Source organism: Botrytis fragariae, assembly GCF_013461495.1.
Source record: "Botrytis fragariae strain BVB16 chromosome Unknown tig00000000, whole genome shotgun sequence".
Taxonomy (NCBI): Eukaryota; Fungi; Ascomycota; class Leotiomycetes; order Helotiales; family Sclerotiniaceae; genus Botrytis; species Botrytis fragariae.
The window spans coordinates 506454-526397 of record NW_023500986.1 but is presented as its reverse complement, the minus strand read 5'-3'; the positions used below and the strand labels follow the sequence as shown (position 1 = coordinate 526397).

The 19944-nt window shown below is 40.9% G+C and overlaps 5 protein-coding genes across 5 annotated transcripts; 2 read left to right on the top strand and 3 right to left on the bottom strand.

The window, feature by feature from the left end:
* Positions 1-842: 842 nt before the first annotated feature.
* Bfra_006367 (putative dihydrodipicolinate synthase protein) lies at positions 843-1820 on the top strand (the record flags this gene model as incomplete). The annotated part of the gene is made up of 1 exon (XM_037336741.1): positions 843-1820. The coding sequence occupies one exon, from the start codon at positions 843-845 to the stop codon at positions 1818-1820; it is 978 nt and encodes a 325-aa protein (XP_037198107.1).
* Positions 1821-3955: 2135 nt separating this feature from the next.
* Bfra_006366 (uncharacterized protein) lies at positions 3956-4483 on the bottom strand (the record flags this gene model as incomplete). Its single annotated transcript, XM_037336740.1, has 1 exon — positions 3956-4483. One exon carries the CDS (start codon positions 4481-4483, stop codon positions 3956-3958), a length of 528 nt encoding a protein of 175 aa, XP_037198106.1.
* Positions 4484-4644: 161 nt separating this feature from the next.
* Positions 4645-5016, bottom strand: Bfra_006365 (uncharacterized protein; the record flags this gene model as incomplete). Its single annotated transcript, XM_037336739.1, has 1 exon — positions 4645-5016. The coding sequence occupies one exon, from the start codon at positions 5014-5016 to the stop codon at positions 4645-4647; it is 372 nt and encodes a 123-aa protein (XP_037198105.1).
* Positions 5017-12165: 7149 nt separating this feature from the next.
* Positions 12166-13149, bottom strand: Bfra_006364 (putative glutathione peroxidase protein; the record flags this gene model as incomplete). The annotated part of the gene is made up of 3 exons (XM_037336738.1): positions 12166-12390; positions 12485-12735; positions 12876-13149. The coding sequence occupies 3 exons, from the start codon at positions 13147-13149 to the stop codon at positions 12166-12168; spliced, it is 750 nt and encodes a 249-aa protein (XP_037198104.1).
* A 670-nt stretch (positions 13150-13819) lies between these two features.
* On the top strand, positions 13820-15249 carry Bfra_006363 (putative fad dependent oxidoreductase protein; the record flags this gene model as incomplete). Its single annotated transcript, XM_037336737.1, has 3 exons — positions 13820-13922; positions 13976-14842; positions 14897-15249. 3 exons carry the CDS (start codon positions 13820-13822, stop codon positions 15247-15249), a joined length of 1323 nt encoding a protein of 440 aa, XP_037198103.1.
* Between the last annotated feature and the right edge of the window lie 4695 nt (positions 15250-19944).

Sequence of the window (19944 nt, the reverse complement as noted above, 5' to 3'; positions counted from 1 at the left end):
AATGTTGAATTGACAATTTTAGTCCACATGTTTCGAACAACGCTCATTCACTACCATCAATTGGAACACTTCTGAATGGCTCAGACGGCATTGATCATATCATATTGATTGTCATTTTAACATGCATAAATCTATTACAGTAAACCGTTAGTCATGGGATGTGCCGTGCATCATCGTCTAGACAGCCAGGAAACGATCAACAAGAAGATTATGTACAAAGATACATACATGGCAACTGGGAAGACGACCAGATGCCAGTTCGAGAACATTGCTATGTACACCCTGAAGCAGAAATCTTTCAAAGTCAAGTCATGAATCCCTTCTACTTCAACCCGCTTTTTCTTAAACCTCTTGCCAATTAACGTTATCATTGCATGATTGACACGCAAATCGGAAGAATCTTAGACGGGGAAGTTAGAATGTCCCCCCACTACTTCCACAAATTTAGATCATAAATTGAGAAACTACCAGGGAAGTCCGGCACACTATGCCAGGCTCGAGCTCCATGGACCTCCTAGATTCGGCATGTTGATGGAAAACAACTCAATCTTATTTTTAATACTATTCACAAAAAGATAGGTCACCGGTCCTCGGACTAATTTAGTATAGATTTTTGTCAAGTCATTCAGAGGATTGCTCATCATTTTTTGCTGCTAGCATATACATAAGATACTCTTTCCTACTTCAGTCTCTCGTTCTATTCTTCTTTTTTTCTCCATACTACCTCATATATACCCTCTTGAAGATACATTTTTTCTCTTCTATATTTGAATTTTCAATACCTCGCGTCCCATTCTAAACCCCCACTTTATCTTCATCTACACATTTAAAAAATCATAACAATGGCGGCAACCAACGGCTCCAACGGTCACGCTACACGTAGACCTCTCAGAGATGGAATTTACGCTCCAACTATGACCTTTTTTGTCCCTGAGACTGAAGAACTCGATATTCCCACAATCAAGAAACATGCCGTTCGTCTCGCCGAAGCCGGTCTCGTGGGTCTTGTAACCATGGGATCCAACGGTGAGGCTGTCCATCTCACCCGCGCCGAAAAACAATCCGTCACACGTGCCACTCGTGAAGCTCTCGATGCCGCGGGCTTTGATCAAGTTCCCATCATTGTCGGAGCTACCGAAGGGTCCGTTCGCGGTACCATCGAGCTCATCAAAGAATCAGAAGCAGCGGGTGGAGAATACGTTCTGTTATTACCCCCCTCGTATTTCCGTGGTCTTATGGATGAAGATTCTGTCTACAACTATTTCATTCAAGTAGCTGATGCATCACCTTTACCTATCATCCTATACAATTACCCAGGTGCCGTTGCCGGTATTGATATGGATTCCGATCTCTTGATCCGTCTCGCCAAACACCGCAACATTATCGGTACCAAATTCACCTGTGGTAGCACAGGAAAACTTACCAGAGTTGCCTTGGCTACCAATGCCAAGACCGTCTTCTCGGAAGGTTCTGGCTACATGGCTTTCGGTGGTATTTGTGACTTCACTGCTCAAACCTTGGTTTCCGGTGGTTCGGGTATCATTGCCGGTGGTGCAAATGTTATGCCAAAGGTTTGCGTTAAGATTTGGGAATTGTACAGAGAGGGAAAGAGAGACGAGGCTTTTGAGTTGCAAAAGATTTTGAGTAAGGGTGATTGGGTCCTTACTAAGGCCGCCATTGCTGGCACCAAGAGTGCTATTCAAAGCTACTATGGATATGGTGGATACCCAAGATCGCCTTTGAAGAAATTGGATGAGGTTAAGACTAGTGCTATTAAGGATGGAATTGATGAGGTTATGAAGGTCGAGTTCAGCTTATAGATGAACTTTGACGGCAATTGTGGTTGGTTCAACTGGAAGATGAGAATTTTGGATGAAATCATAGTTTTATGTTTGGACAATCGGCTGAGAACTAATACTCGCCAGTATATAATGTGTATGCACAATGCATACTTGGCCATCGCCACATATGATGGGATGAACTTTAGATGAGAATTCAGGAGTTTTTGATCTTTCATTTGACTGTCTTTTCGCCTTTGTATCATGTTCTAGAATTTCTTGTCTTGTTGTCGTTTATACATGTTATGCCACCTATGTCTACTTTTTGTTGTCCACGATCTCATTTTCTCTTTAGGTATTCGCCATCCTCTCTCAAGATCTTGACTCCATTTCAAAATTAAGTTGCTATTCTATATCATGAGTCAGAATATGCTCTTTGCACAATCTTTCATCCCCTGTACCATATAAGTTCCATGTTATCTCGCTCTATATATTATTGTAACCATTCTTTTCAGAGTACTTATAACAACTTACTTTTTCCAATTCCTCAAACATTATTTCAACTAATATTGCGTCATCTTTGCAACCACACACGAAGCAAAGTTTCAACGGCTTTTATGTCTCCACCTTTTCAATTCAAGGGCTTTGGGCTCTTTAATCCACTTGTTGCCCCTCTTTACATGTTCAACTTTCTTGTGGTTCAGATTGTTGAGTTTATCTTGAGTCCGCTTGTTGAGAGTCTCCCGAATTTCCTTTTCATATACCAATTTTCTGCTATGATATCGAAATTGGCCTTGGTTGCTCAATGCATAAGTCTAGCTATTGCCGAAAGTCTATGGAAATATGCATTATGTCGTATGTACTGTTTAAGCGTTGTGAAATATCACACTAGTAGAGATAAACAGCTAGTTTTTATTATTTCAACCAACCTGTGGTCTTTGAAGTTGTGCGCTGAGAATTAGAAGTAGAGTTGAGTGAATATATACTATTGAAGGTGGGATTGATCAGGACAACCGAAAACAAGCCAGAACACTGGTATATATAAGACTTGGATAGACTCTCGATGAGCAGACGAGGAATCCACGGGATAGTAAATGTGGAGGAGTTGAGAGCAAGTGATTACCATATCTTCTAACAAGTGTGATGATCCTATGGAGGTAGGGATTGTAGAGTTATGGTCGTAGAAAATGCGGCGTTTACTGTGCCGGGACGGGAGAGCACTCGTCGTCACAGCAAAAAAACATAGTATGGCAGTAATAATCTTTACATGGTGAATATCTATATGTTGAACTGTCATTAATCGGTAGTATTGACACTGGAAAAGAGCTGGCTATTCCATTGAGGCACATATACCTTTGGCTTGATTAAAGCTAAAGTTTAATCCTGATTTTCGGAGCGTGTTCTCTCCAGAAACTCCCGCTCCATGTACTTGTCGAGGTCGCTACTTACACAATCTCTATTCTTGATAGATTATGCTAGAACACCCTTTTATAGGTGTCGAGTCTAAAAGAACTCGGTGACTAGCAGGTCGAAAGCCTACCACGTGAAGGTAAAAGAATCCTCAGGGAGAAGATGAGTTTATTGAGGTCGTCCTATCCAACTCTGTGTCTCGATTGTAGATAACCACCCGACAAAGAACTCCAAACAGAACTTTAAGAGGCTCACGCCGGTAAGTCAATGGGAGTTAGGAGTGGTTTGGATCCTTGAATGAATTATTGATAATAGAGAGGCTTGAGCCCGTTCCATCTTGGTAGTGAGGGACATGAGAAAACCACTTTGGTATCAACATATTGCTGGAAGATTGCGGCACTTACACTAGCGCTGTATGCCTACATCACTTCTATTTGCGTAGTTCTAAATTTAGCTCAATTCAATCTATCTTCATAGCCAATATTACATTCATTCCGCTGATCTGCTTTTTCTCGTGAACACATGTCATGTTGATAGATAAATACAATGGTTGAACCGGATTACTCTGGAAACTAGCCAATAACTTTTCAAGAAGTCCTATCTGAGACCCCACATTCGTTCCTATCCAACCGTCAGATGAGGATTCTGGTGCGGATCATAGAACCACATAAGCCGACGACAATGGCTGTTGAGTGCGGGTGAAATTATTAGGAAAGTTGTTGGTCGCGCGCTTGAGAATGTAAATTTCGAATGATGGTGAGCTAATCCTATGCTAATTGAAGAAGACCCTCCTCAATCTTGCGACAAGCCGCACGGTATGACAAGTCGTAGTCAATCTCAAACCCTCCATCGGAGGTCTGTCTCTTAATATAATATCCTCGCTGCATATCGCGCCTGGTATCTTCCATCCGAGCCAGATCGGTCACAGCGTCTGTAATATCATACAGAGCCTCATCCTTATTTCCCTTGTATTCATACTCTGTGACCTTAAAATTCCATTCATACTCCCGCGACTTGTCTATCCAGCCCTGATGATATCTACGCTTCAGGTCAATGACTTGAAAATGAATGACGATATCTTTCAAGAACGGCATGCCCTGCAATTGCTTGTATAGCCAGTCTGTAGCAATCAAGTCATTTTTAAGGTGATCGTGAAAACTGAATGCATCAAACATAATATTTAATTCATGTAATGCCACTTTAAGTGTTACAAGTTCTGTACACTGTTCGTGAATTTGCTTGAATATTCTCACATAATCTTCAACGGGCTTGGGACTTCTCCTGGGCGGTAGCATTCTCGAAGGTTGGGGCTAAATTCGGGAAAGTCGACAATGAGGTGACGAAGAAGCTTTGTATTAGGAACACCAATTTGTCTTAAGAAATGAGCAAAAGCTGCATCGGTAGTGGGTAGTAGTTGTGTAGGGGGGATGCCAACCAAATTGAACACCGGCTTGGACTAAAGATATGGTGTGGCTTCACTGTGTATTTCTTTGTTTGCACGAAGCAGTGCGGTATGGAGACCATAGTTCTTATCAAGATGTAAGGCAAGCGATGGAGACGGTCCAGTTTGGAATGAGATTGGTTCGGTGACGATGAAGTATTCATCATAGATCATACGTCGGATTTCAAGTGACAAGCCGAGGAAGCCGACAGAAGAATTCGGGGATCTTTTCAATGAGGATGAGGTGGGTTCATTTTCTTTTGAATGATGGGGGGTTGAAGTTTTACTCCAGGTGTCTTCTCTTTGTTGGGAAGTATCTGATGATTCTTCATGTACCCCGACTTCTTCCATGTTGTTATAAACAATGATCGCAGTAGGAGGATCCATGACTAGTTGTTGATGGCGAGCATTGCGTGAGGCTGTGTGATAACAAAGTTTCTTAAAGTTGGAAGACTTTTTTTGAGTGTATTACCTTGGGAGCGCAAGAACTGATCTGTCTATAGATTTGTTAATTCAAATATCCTTAAAGCTTCTAACACCGATTACCTACCTGGTATGACATATAAGGATTGTGGTGCGAAAGATACAAGAGGAAGTAGTGTTTGAAAATGGTGTGGATTTCGAGAATGATGAAGCGTTTGTGCAGGAATTATTGAGGACATTTATAAGGTAAGGCTTACAAGTGCCACTACTGCTTACCTAGTTTCGAATACACGCGAAGGTACAGCTGTGAAAGTGGGGCTGACTGTTTTTACTTCTTTTTTTCTTCAAAATCCATCATTAGCTCACTCAATACGAAGCTGTACAAGTGAATACAGCATCCCGCAATTCCATCGTTTATATAGCAACCATATAAGATCTCAAAAATTCTACATCTTAACTCAATAAAACACAAAGTCAGGCTACCTCAATGATGTCGAAGTAATGATCTAGCCCGAGACACAATGAAATATGTTATCGTTCAGTATCATCAGGCCACGAGCTGAAGATAATTCAGAGGTCAAGGAGACGCAAGACAAGAAAAGCGTTTTTGTGAAAAGCACAAACCGGTTCTCTGCTAATCTACCATTCGTCTAAGGTGCGACGAATGACATTTGTGCGATTTTCCAATGGAGAACTAAGAATTCGCAAAGTACCAAATTATTCATCATATGAGGAGATTCTATTTCAAGAGAAATGCGTTCTTGATATCAGACGACTGGGCTAATGGTTTGACGATATGACTCTCGTCTAATCTTCTACTTACGTACCGTTACTTCACCTCGCACCCAAAGAACTCGGGCAACGAAAAACACAAATAATGCACAAAAGCATTCCGTTCACCAGAACTACAACGCAAACTTTTGATGATCATCATACTAAGATATCCAACGAAACCCTCACATCCAATACTCATAGGCACCGACTATTCGCTATGCCAGACATGTGCCACAAAAAGGGCTAAACGAGTTGTGTGTCTCTTCTTCGATGAAGCTAGTACAAGGCTCATAAATAGACAAGTACGACGATACGCCACGTAGAATATGCGATGGTAGGAACTCTAACAGATATACTCGATCTCTGTAAAATCTCAATTCGCGTATCGATCGCCAATATGTAGTAGCATCTCCGATAATGGGATTAATGAGGGGTTCTTTCTGTTCCCATGGGTTTCTAGATATGGTTTCATGTGATTTTCTATGGTGAATATAGTGAGGGTACGAGTAGAGTGTGACTGAACAAGAAGGAAAATTGAGTGCATATCTGGGTGTTTGTGGAGAAGGCAGGGGATTAGAATCTCTCAGACTTCACGCACGTTGATGAAAGTGCGAAAAGGTACAATTTGGGACGGAGATGAACTGCGCTTGATTTGGAACTTTCACTTTGGGCGATTGCTGTCAGCGTTTGTGTAGTATTCACGCGCAAATTTGGGGTGAGTTCAGACGGCGATCAGGCTTTGAATGGATCCGATGTTACTGCATCGAAAGGAGCGGGAATTTCGATAACAGAGTACACTGTTTCAAGAATGTTCAGAATAGTTTTAAGCGAGTTCTTACGAACTATCTGAGAAGTTCAAATATGTATATCCGATGAGTTATTTGGCTTACTAGACAATCATCTCGGAAGCGATGATATTAAGTGTTAATAACCCAGTACTGTATTATATGTTTTCAATGAAAATAGCCAGTGAAGGCGATGACGATAATAAAGATTCTATCTCGATACTTAGAGCTCGCCCCTTCTATATACTCAATCGTAAGCATCCGGGTATTTATGCACAGATTGAGCAACCCGAATGGATTCTTTATTCTAATCTTTGTTGGGTCATCTCTGGAGGAGTTTGCTTTGGCTACATCCAAACAGCGACAACTATAGCTATCAATCCAAAACAGTTCTCATACTTTTCTCCCACCTTGTTCCTAAGCGAGGAACATCAGCTTTACGTTACACCAACGTCTGCTTCCAAAAGAGCTGTTCGAAGTTTTAAATCTTCTCATCTATCATTATAAACAAATATCAAAGAGCTAAGAGTGAGAAGCGCAACAGAGGAATTAACAGAAAAGGCTATATATATAATGGCCGGTGAGACGAGAACAGAACAAGCGAGTTTTGTAGAAAAGTGTCGATCATGTACCCCCGCATGAGAATGAAAAGATTTTAAAATTGTACTATAAGCTGAGGATTTAGAGCGACGAAATTTGAGGGTATTGACAATGATAACAGAATTGACGTGATTAGTAGATAATCGACGACAAAAACTTGAGTTTAATTCTGGGCAAAGAATAGCTCGCAAAGAATTTTGGAAATTGAACGGATAGAGAATTCATCGATGTGAATCTGTCAGCCCTGAAGCTGCGCGATCAGAGGATTGAAAGCGCATGTAATCTCAGAGCGAACGAAACATTGCTCTATATAACAGGAAAAAAATTGTTCGTTAGATGAGGGAAGTGCCAGCATTATATCTGTATCAGTAAATAAATTGTGCATCCATCATAAGGTTATCTACGGTGATCTAAAACACACCGTTGAATGAACCGAATGAAGATGACGTGTTAAAACTTCTGTGAATAGCCCATTTCCTAGATATAAAAAGCACCGAACATTTCCTGTTCAGTTTTTCTTTCAAAGAAAATCAATAAAAGACGATAGTCTCTAATTCAAGATTAACAACAACAAACCCCCGGTCAGCGACAATAAAAACGTGCCATCTTCCCTTCAAGACTTCAGATCAACACGTGAATAATCTTGGTCGGAGTACCCCGGGAGTGCTCTAGAATAAACCATATATCATGGGCCAGTTGCAGAATCTCTTGTATTACCGGCCAAATCAATGTATGGTGTATACAGTTTGTGGATCAATGGAGAGGATTGTTATGTACCCCATTCTTGGATGGAATTCTTATCTTGATCGTGAGTATGTAAAGAGAATGGGTTGTGAATGAAGCGTGAGGGGGTAAATGGAGAGTCAGTGGAGAAACAGAGTGGGAGGAAAAAAGAAAGCGAGAAGTAGTTGAAGATGGAGACGAAGATGGGGAATCAACAGTGGAGAATAGATATTCTACCTTCAGAATCATATGAGCAGTACAAAACTCCACCCAAGTCCAACTATCGAATATCTTCATACCGCACAAGATCAACCTCATACTCCTAAGTGTCACAGAATCTACTATAAACTAGCAGTGCTACCTTCTGACTTCTCACCTAATGAAATTTTATTCCAGAAAATCCACTTGATGAGAAAGTATTGGAGAACGAAGCAACATGTCAAGATTCGGGATCAATTGAAACCTCGTAAATTATTATAACTCTCAATAAATGAACCAAACTACTGATGGAATTCGACTCCAGATTTCTCAATGATAGTTTTGGCGTGATTATGGTCTACAATCTATCACAGCGAGAATTGTTGAATAAAAACAATATTCACATAACCGATACTATGATCTTAGCAATCGTCAGCATTGTTTTACCATGACGTCGCAGCTACTTTCACACTTCTGAAGTTCAATCGCTAGTACCTTCACCCTCCCTCTTCCGGGTCATCAATTGACGACTGTCAACTATTTAAAGATGCAATTGTATTGAATGAATCATGCAATGTCGCAAATAATTCTGCCTCGCAAGTCTATAGATATGAAGATTAAACAGATATTTCGGCGAAATGTTTATATATCAGCGATCTGGAGATTCTGTGAGGGAATCTGTGTAGCTGGTGAGGTAGTATGAATTAAAGGTAGAGTTGACGGAATAGTAAAAGAGCGAATACTGAATATTAACTTACTGTATATGAAGAAAGTACAGAAGATGACGTGCTTTCATTCACTCACTCATTCGGTTCACATATCCCTCTCACCTACCCAGCATTTCACCTTCCACTCCCTAAAACCAACGCTAGGTATCGTCTGTCTACCCAAGCGAGAAATCTCAAGGTAGTGATATATATACACCTCGAATTCATGTTAAAGACAAACAGAAAATCAAAGACGAACAGCTTCAAACGTGAATGAAAAGAGAGGGGTGCATAAACAACCAACTCTCAGAATCTGCAATCCTCAATCTCAAAGTGTGAGAGGTCGATAGTAGTAAGAAATTATGTGGCGGGCAATTGAGTTTGTGGTACTTTTGACAACGAAAATAGGAATATCACTACTGCACTTCCCGAAATTACAACAAGAAATCTCTAACAGAAATAAATCACGAATTAAATCGGTTTGCACCTGAAGATTTTCCAACCCATCCACATGCATTCCGTTGAAGATGTAAAATAGTCACACTACGATACTGTGCCTTCTGAGAATTTCCACAAATATCTTTCTAAGACTTAGTGGTTTCAGTGATTGAGAAAGCAGTGTTTTATCTACCTCTCTTTTCAAATTTTCTGGTGGGTCAAGAACTATGAATCGAAACAAGAAGTGTATACTTATGATTCACCACATCGACCTACTTAACAAGGTGAATCATGGACAGAATCCACTAATTTTGATGAAAATTCAGAATAGCAAATCACAGTCAGGGGTTTTGTACATCAGCTGTTCAGCGTATGGTCCTCGGGATATAAAAGAACCTCTTCATCAACTTCAAAACAGTAGACAACTTCGAGAATAGATGTGGACCCGCTACAAGGCCTGGAAAGTGGAAATTTGGAGATAATTTTGATTCTCTAGAATCTGAGACTTCTAAGAATATGAAGACAAAATAGAGAGATATAATTGGTACTGAAGAGATATTATGGTATAGTGAATAGATGATAATCATAGGAAAGTAACAACAATCCTCATCAGGAATCGAATACTCCTAGCGACAACATAAGCTGGCAACTCCTCAACATGACAATACAATTATGCAGCCAAAGCCAAGAAGAAAAGAGAAAGAGAAGAAGTCCTCGCATCTCACACTATTCTGAGAATTTTCTAGTCCCTCTTCTCACATATCAACTACGAAACAACATCTTGTGTCCACTCAGTAGCAGTAGTCATAAAGTGTCGTTCATCCTTTCTCGAGATCCATAATTTGTGCTCATTCTTGCACAGCTCAAGCGTTTATTTTTACAAAAGTCGTAACTGCTCAGCTACGTTCTCTCCGCAAAAGATTTTATATCCCGCATCCAGATCACCTTCCCCCAACCCTAGAAAACCATCTCAAAACTTAAAATTCCCCTCCTACTCCCCACTGAAAAACATCAAGCACATCTGCCAGAAGACCTCAACAAACCGTTCAGAAACTTTCTTCCTTTCCTTCACATCCCTGTATCTATCTCCATCTTTCTTGTACTTCCTCGCTTCTTACTCCTTGCTCTACCTAATATCTTGATATACACAAATATCTATCCCTTAACGCTCATCCATCCATCTTTTCGCCAAATACATTCCGTACATTTCGAGACTTATGATTTGACAGTAAACAGATATAAAACACATACTCGGAAGTAAACACCAAAATCGAGAACAACAATCATCACCCGAGAAACACTTACCGAACAAACCCACTTCCTCTTCCTCTTCCTCTTTCGACCAGAGTAGGTAAGTAAGTCTGCCATAGCATCAGAACCAAAGCGAAAAGTGTAAACAGGAACAAAAGAATCAAGTAGCAATACACCAGCACGTTACAATCCCATACACAGATTCCAAATGAAATCCAAGATTGAACTGAGATTCATCTTTCTTGTGATTTTACATCTTCTGGATTGAAATTAATGGTAGAGTGGTTACTTATACTTTATAGCCTTTTATTTCTGGGGGTTTAATGTAGAGGATGAGGATGAGGGGATGAGAAGCGAAGAGTGGAGAAGAGAAAATATTGAGGGCGAGAGGGTACAGTCTACATACATGCTCGTTCACCAATCCAAAACATCGTTCACCCCCCTAATTTCCCAATCGAATAATCGGTAGCTAGGTATGTATATCTGCAACCACGTTCCTTATGTACAGTGAGGTATTCCAGATTTAGCTAGTCCATTTTTACCCGTCCTGTTCTTTTCTATCCACACTATCCTCATACACAACCCCTCCCTCTCCAGCTCTCTCCTACTTCTCCTTCCAAAAACCAAACATCCATCAATCCTCATCTCAAGGCTGAAGTTGATTCCACATCACCCAACCCCCCAAGCACGACCGAGTATCTCCAGAATTCTACCTCTAACCTCCAACTACACTTGATTTCCTCAGAATGAAGATCTCACCATTACACGAATGCCACGAATGAAGATGAACAACAACAATAACATGATGATAGTAATAGTGATGTAAAAATACAATGTCAAAGATATCGATATTGATGTTAACAACAACAACAACAACAAACCTCCTAACCAACCACCTCAAACATTCAAAATTCCACCCACTCTCAATTTCCTCAAAAATGAGAAGTATAATGCAATGGAAATATCAAGAATCAAGGTGAATCACAATGACAAGAATAGAATAGTGATAGCGATGTAGAGAAATGATATGATATCCACATCAGCGACAATAATAATACAAGCACAACCTCAACCACAACCACAACCACCACAACCACTAACAACAATCCTCTCAACCTCACCCCTTTAGAAAAAGAGATCATCATCGGCAAACTACAAATAGCCCTCGTTTCGACGTTGTCTGCCAGAAACAACATACGATATCCAGCATGAGGAGACTCCACCTCGTGATCCTCCCGTCTTTCAATGACTTGTGTTGGGTTGCAAAGCATCAGAAGTTGAGGAGGTTATATGAAAGAATAGAGAGTGGAGGGGAGAGAGGGGTCCACTTTGAATCCGACCTTTTTACCCCGGATTATCTAACTGTGGAAGTGATATTGGATGAATAATCTTGCAAAGCAGCATACACATACACACAATCTCCAGCACAGGTAAAAAGGGACCAATTCCTCAATTGAATCAAAAAAGCTTTCTTATTCTATGGTATAATCCCCGCATACAAAATTCACAACCACGAATTAATCAGATTTCCACCTCTCATGATAAACACCAAGCAAGCAAAACCCATTTCAGAATGTCCAAAAGACTTCTCATCTTCTTCGCAATCAATCATACGCCCACACAGCTTTCAAATCCCTCTAAAGCTCAGACTTGGCGTCATTCAAAGCCTCGGTGACCGCTTTCTCCAAAGCCTCTGGCTTGGTTGTGGAAGCCCATCTTTGCTTAACTTTTCCATCTCTACCGACTAACCACTTTTCGAAATTCCACTTTACGCGTTGAAGACCGAGGAGACCTGGTTTTTCTGATTTGAGCCATTGGAAGAGAGGAGCAGCATTATCGCCATTGACGTCAATTTTTTTCATCTGTGTAGTAATTATTAGTATTGATTCCAATTGATTAAATGTCCAGAATAGATGGCATATTATAATCCAAAGGAGGAATATGCAGAGAACGTACAATGGGGAAAGAGACGCCATAGTTGATTTGACAGAAACTTTGGATTTCCTCATCAGAACCTGGATCTTGACCTCCGAATTGATTACATGGGAAACCCAAGATAACAAAGTCATCGCCGTGCTTCTCCTTCATATCTTTGTATAATTTCTCGAGACCTTCATATTGAGGAGTGAAACCACATTTGGAAGCTGTGTTGACGATTAAAAGGACTTTGCCTTTGTAATCTGAGAGGGGCGCTGGTTCGCCTTTTTCTGTGAGGAGAATGGGTGGTCAGTATAGGTGATGATTGTGGAAATTACTCGTGTGCGAACATGAGGGGTAGGATGTGTGCAAGAATTGGGAAGAGATGAGATGGGATGCGATGCAATGCGATGCGGAAAGGGGAACATACTATTCAAAGGTTCGAACTCATAGATTGTAGCTGCGGACGACATGGTAATATTCCTGATATGTTGTTGAACGTAATTTTGGGAATGTTTCTTGAAAGTTAAATCTGTTTTGCGTGATGTCCAAATTTTGGATGATGAGGAACTTCGTCGAGAGAATGCGACGAAGTTATATGGTAGAGAAGAAAAAGAAGAAGATTGGAAGTGTGAGGGGAAGTGGGTTTTATTAAGGAATCGTATTGATCGAATCGTCTTGAATTGTAAGTGTATGGGTATCATAAAGAGATGGAGATGGGATGACGTTTGAAGAATGGGAATATTTGTAAGAAAGTGAAGGCTCTTGAGGTCTAGATGGTACAGCTTTTGTATGGGATTATGAGGGGTCTGAGAGGGTTTTGGGGTTAGACCGTGTGAATTTGAGGCCAGGGGAGGAATTTCGGGGTTATTTTAACGCCGTGGCGTAATTAGAGAATGGAGAGGTTTGATTGGTCGAAATTAGGAGTTTTTTAAGTTTTAACTAAGTATAAAGTGGAGATCTCAGCATTTATTCCGAGGTTAGATTAGCAGATTTAGCGGGGAATGCCGAAGCTGGAAACGTTGTGGTGAAGCGGCAAAAAAGCATCAAGCATTAGTAGCTAGTGAGTATTTTCACGTGGGAGTAAAATGACTAGCTGACTAGCTGACTAGCTAACTAGCTGACTAACTGACTAGCTGACCAGCTAACTGATTCCGAGACTTCTTGTTAGTAGGCGACTGGCTGGCTGCTGATGGACTGACACTTGACTGGCTGACAACCTTATTATTAGCTGACTAAGTAAACATAAGTTAGAGCATTTTAGGCCAAGATAAGGGTCTTATCTGACTCTAAGCTCAAGCCTTTCTCAAGCCTTTCTCAAGCTACTCAGTCAGTACCTGTCCATCGTGAAACTCTATTTGTATAAACATTATTATGCTTAAGAAACAATCCGAGCACTTGATTAGAACAATGGCAACGGCAACGTCAACTGCACCAACTTCTCCTACGGAAAAGAAGAGAAATATTGTAATTATTGGTATGTTTTCCGGATTTTATAAATACCAGACATTCATGTTGACTTCTGCATAGGTGGTGGAATTATTGGTTGTACATCTGCCTATTACCTGACTCGCCACCCCTCATACAACCCCTCAACAACAAAAATTACCATCATCGAAGCTCAATCCATCGCATCAGCAGCTTCTGGAAAAGCCGGTGGATTACTTGCATTGTGGGCACGCCCAGCGTCAATCGTACCACTTTCATACAAACTTCACGCCGAACTTGCAAAAGAACATGATGGGGCAAAAAGATGGGGATATCGTCAATTACATTGTGGCTCTATAGGAGCCAAAGCACGACTTATTCCTGAAGCCGATCCGAAAGAACCAACGGAAAATGAAGGAGAAGCTTGGAAAAAGTTACCCAAAACTGATATGAAGAAACAGAAGAAATACCAGGGAGACGATATACCAACGACTTTGGATTGGTTCGAAAATGATAATGTAAAATGGTATTCGGAAATGGGAACTCCAGAGACAACCGCACAAGTACACCCATATCAATTCACAACTTCAATGGCAGATTTGGCAGTGGAAAAGGGAGTTGAAATTATTTATGGTTCGGTCACCGCAATTGACTATACAGGAAATAGTGTAAAGGGTGTTACTTACGAGGACAAGGAGACGAAACATATTCACATGTTACCGGCGAATGATGTCATATTATCTGCGGGGCCTTGGACCAGTCATGTATGGCCGGAAGCACCAATCACTTCACAAAGAGCGCACAGTGTTGTGATTGAAGCGGAAGTATCTCCTTGGGCAGTTTTCACGGAAATCGATTTACCAAAGGGGTTTGGAAGAAAAAGTGAAGATGGAGCGAAGAAGAGAAAGCATGATAAGATGGTCAATCCGGAAATGTATGCTAGACCTGATGGAACAGTCTATGCTTGTGGTATGTAATCCTCCTTTTCTACATTTTGATTGGTACTGACAAATGAATGTACAGGTGAAGGAGATGAGAGAATTCCTCTCCCTAAATCTTCAAATTTAGTCGTATGCGATGAATCTAGTTGCGATGATATTCTAGATTACGTAGGGTCTATATCTGATCCTTTGCGAAACGGAAAAGTCCTAGCCAGACAAGCATGTTATCTACCATTAGCTAGTAGTGGCGGCGGTCCTTTGATTGGACACACAGGTATCCGAGGACTTTTCTTGGCAGCAGGTCACACATGTTGGGGTATTCAAAATAGTTGTGCGACTGGAAAATTAATGAGTGAATTTGTGTTTGAAGGGGAAGCGAAGAGCGCAGATATTCACAGTTTAGATCCGAGAAGGGTTTTGGGTAATGAGGATTAAGTGGGTGAGAAAAGGGGATTAAAGACTATCTAGAAGTATCTAATAAAATATACGATCATCTTTTTCTCTTGGTAACTACATGAAGACGAGCTTAAAAGCAAGCCAAGGAAAATGATTTGATTGAGATGTCAGATTTATTCCACATTTCCTACGAATTTATCTGAGGATACATACCTGATCTTGATCCTGTACTTGTATTTGACAAGTTCTCCGAACTACAATTGTTTGTTGTCATTGATTCCTCTGCCACTATCATCTCATATCTCGATTACATCCAACCTATCATCCAATATCCATTATATCGTTCCAACATCTCATATTCTCAAGATCTGAACACCAAACGACAACAGCCCCCCCCTCCTCTCATCCCATACAAATATTTGTCAATATTCCACGATACCTCTCTTCTCATCTGAAATCATCTATTGGTATTTTAATATTAGATGATGATGAATGCCAAATCATCCCATTTTATCTCGTATGTTTTTGTTTCTCTTGGTTTTTATCTGGATTACCTAGGTATTTCATCATGTCTCGTTGCGAATTGTTCCATGATTTCGGTGTGATATTTGTAACAGATGGTTAGGTGGGTAGATGGTGGATGTATATGGTGGGTAGTAAATTTTGGACTTCGGATCATCTTCTTGGCTTTGATGTTGGATTTTGGCTATGGTTGTGAGGTTAGGGAGGAGGGAGGAGAGGGGTTATATACTCCTTTTTGGGCGTTTGTGGTGGGCGTGGGGGGAGAGGGGCGGGGATGAGGATGAGGATGAGGATGAGGATGAGGATGAGGATGAGGATGAAGATGCGGTTGTGAGGGATGGGGTGGCGATAGGGATGTGGAAGAAGGGAGAAGAGAGGAGCGGAGCGAGATCTGTGTGGATTGTATTGATTTTGTGCATTGAACTGTTACGTTGAATGAACGCATGAGAAAGAGAGAGAGAGGTTATCGATTGATCTGTTTGATATTATTTGAAAGGTTCTCTTGGTGGGAAAATGGTATTTGGGAGGTTGTGGGAAAGGGGGGTGAAAAGTGGAAATGTGGAGTTTGGGATATATAGAGATTTGGATATTTGGATACACAGAGACTCCAGATATAACATATGAATAGCGTGAATATTCTGGAGATTAGATCAAAGTGGTGTGAACGAGAGAAATGTCGTAAGCGCATGCTATGGTTTTAGTGGAATTGGGAGGTGGCTATTAGACTATGGCTGTTTTTTTTGGGGGGGGGGGGTTATGTATTTGGTTTTGTTGTGTGTGTGTGCGCGCGTTGAGTTGAGAGGAACTGTGATGGTGGGTTCTTTGCTAGAGTTCTTGGTTGGACTTTGTGGTTGGTAGGGCGTGGAGCGCAGCGTGGTGAGAAGGAATGCGGGGAGTGAATGTGTACGTCGGTGCATTCGTTGGGAGATGCGTGGAGAGGAGCTCTATAAATATCGCCAGAAGAAGAGGTGCACATCAGTAAAATTATGGAAAACGATGAAGCGAAATTGTCTCAGGGATATAGCAGTGCTGGGATAGGTCTTGACTTACTGCTTGAGTGTAAGTTTGGGTGCGGTTTAGTGGTGTAGGAAGAATTGATGAGAAGCTCCAAGTGAGATAGGGGTTGGGGAGATGGTGTTTTATTATCGATAACCACAGGTTTGTTTTATGCTAACCGTGTTCATTTCGCCGTTGGTGGTAATTTCAAATGTTTTAGTGTTGTTGAAAGGTTTCACTGTCAATCACTGGATTAGATGCAATTGATCGATTCTCATTTTCGAGAATCCGAGAAACTGGTTCTTCTGGCGGTATCATATTTCATCCCGAAAGCATAAGGATTCGTACTCGATCTTGTCATTTGGTATTCGTTAATTTGTTCCTTTGATTGTCTTGGATATTTGATAGTTTGGGGTCGGGAGCTTTTATAAGAGAGCGGAGGGAAAAGATGAGGAGGGTTGGAGTGGCAGTGAAACTGGAGGTGGCTTGTGTGGAATGTTGGGTGTGATGTGGTGAAGTTGGGTTAGTGGAGATGGGATGATAATTGGGGGTATTGAAGAGTGTGGAGGAGAAACTCGTAGCTGGGATATCTCAACCCGGTTCAAAGATCTAGGAATAAACGTTGAAAACCACTGATAGAGAGGTGTACAATGAAGATAAATGTTGATTCTGATGTATCTAGCCCTTGAGTGATTTCAGGAAATCAGATGAGCGCGGGTAAGATGTCATACCACTAGATATCGAGAAAAGGGGTCTTACTGAGATGAGATGATTCAGGCTCGTTTTCGCTTCAGCTGTATTTTTGTGGAGAATGAAATGGGTTTAGCGTGGGGTGATCAACTTCAGCAAAGGAACTTGGATTTTGAATGGAGAAATGGGGACTGGGGAAAGAGTTTTGGGAGATCACGAAGTATATGTTTTTGTGTTTTTTCAAGTGTTTAGAGCTTCAATTGGGGAATAGTACGCGTATCCGTATCGAGGACATGGGGCTTTGGAATTCCCGTTACCCGTCGTCAAGTTGTTGGGGTGCACTTGAATTGCGAAGTTCTTGCTCAGAATTTTTGGGAGCCAGTGAAAAACTTGCGAGCTTTGCGGTTTTTGTCAACTGTACTAATTCTTCACTACTAACGAGATTCGTCATTCATTTTATTCTCAATTGTTGTCGTTCATGAATTATGACCATCAAAAAAACGACAATTGTTGTCCTTTATTCAAATATCTCGCTTACTTTAACGAGAATTTCTACGAGAGATGGAGGGACCCCGTCTTATGAAAACACTCGGTGGGACTTCTCATATGGCTGCATCTTCGATAGAAACATGTTTCTTTTTGGGTGGCTACCGCCAGGCCATTCATACTGCGTCTGGGATGGGTAGTGTTTGGGTTATTTGTCTCCTACTTTGGTTTGTTTGTAGTTCACATGGAAGATAGAAACGCAATATTCCTCGTTTTTTCTTTTGATCCCTGAACCCTGGCTGGGGATTGAATATGTCTACACCTCCCATAATTTCTATCTTAGTTGGCTGAGCTGGAAATTAAAATCCACACATAGGCTCAACTATCGTTGATTCACTCACCAAATACACAACCTTTTCGGAATCTCCCTCAAGGTCAGGTATATAGTATTCTCAAAGACCGGAGCGATTTTGTTACTCCCAAGTAAATGATTGAGCATGGATCCTGGACCGACATGGGGAATGTGGTAAGTGTTTATGAATTGGAGATGCCTTTGAATTGGACAAGGCGTATGTGAAGTTCTTATCTTTTAAATTTTGACCAGGGATTTCCTTCATCATCGTGAATTTTTATTTTTATATAAGAAAAATGGTTTGTTGCTTGTAAATATACTTTATCATCGTCAGCAGATATGAGTACTGTCGAAGAATCCCAATAATAACCATCATCCTTTCCACATCACAATCTCTATTTCAAGAATTACCATCCGATCCCATACCCTCCTATTTTGTGAATGAAAAGTCGACACTTCACTTCAATGCGTTCTGGCTGAAACTCTTCAAGCATACCACAATATCGTGAGATGCCATCTCATACCTTTGTCTTGATATTTGGGTGGTTAAGGTTATTTAGTCTTTATATAACCCGGGGTTGGAAGATTGCGGGTGCTAGAGAGAGGAGTGGGGCAGGATATTACAGAGTATCTTGGAATTTTCTTGAGTGAGCTTCAGCAGCGACATGAAGAGCACTGAGCATGAAGATAGCCTTGAGTCATAGTAAATCTGTGTCAGCGCCACTACTGGGAGTCTCAGTTGAGCACGGTGGTTCGGGAAAAGAATATGTAAAGACGGTACTTGGGTTCATTCGCTTGAATTAGGAATTAGGAGGCCCACTTTGTGAGGAGATGGAATGTACTTAAGAACTCAGAAGAACTTTGTTAACTTTTCTGCCAGGAAACGCGTTTGTGTCACTCATAGTACTAGCAGACAAGGTATGATTTGTTTCTTTAGCCAGATTTTCTTTCCTGGAATTTTTACTGGCTTCCCGGGGTTGGATCATATGAGCTGAATTTTCAGCCGATTTATAACCTCTTATTAGAAAGTCACTTTTCATTTTACTGCTGCTAAATTAGTTCATTTTTGAGTTGGTCATAGATTTTTTCATATAGGTCTTCAATCTCACGCCTTATAAGTCAAATTTTCATGATACATCTGTATCTGGCACTGATCGATGTCACCCTCTCGCTTCATGCGGTATTCAGCTCTATATGAATTCTAGTTTTACCCATTCTTGAATCTTTAATGTTTAAATATCAGGCGTTTTCATGGAGTTGTGAGTTCTTGGAATTGACAATTGTACAATTTATATAGGTATGCGGCAAGGTTTTGGGATAGAATGGACCAAAATTTTGCTACTTGGTGTGCCATTGAGTAAGAAGATCTGCAGGGTAATTTTAACGTCTTAAAATGAGTTTAGCCTGAAATCATGAGCCAATGAAAAATCGTCTACTCACCCCCGGGATAGATCATTCACGCACAATTCTGAACGACTCAATTCAGGTGAAGTGAGTTAGGCACTTGAAAGTCTGATCTTCCCTAGGGTCTTTTGTTGTTATAGGAAAATACTCAGGATGAAAACACGTTTACAGGGAAATTTCAGTTGGTCTTTTTCAGCCCCATTGGTTAGCTCCGACATCTCTGTCAGCTCTTGCGGCTGCGTTTCTGTTCACATACTTGTGTTGATAAAAGATACAAGTTGGGG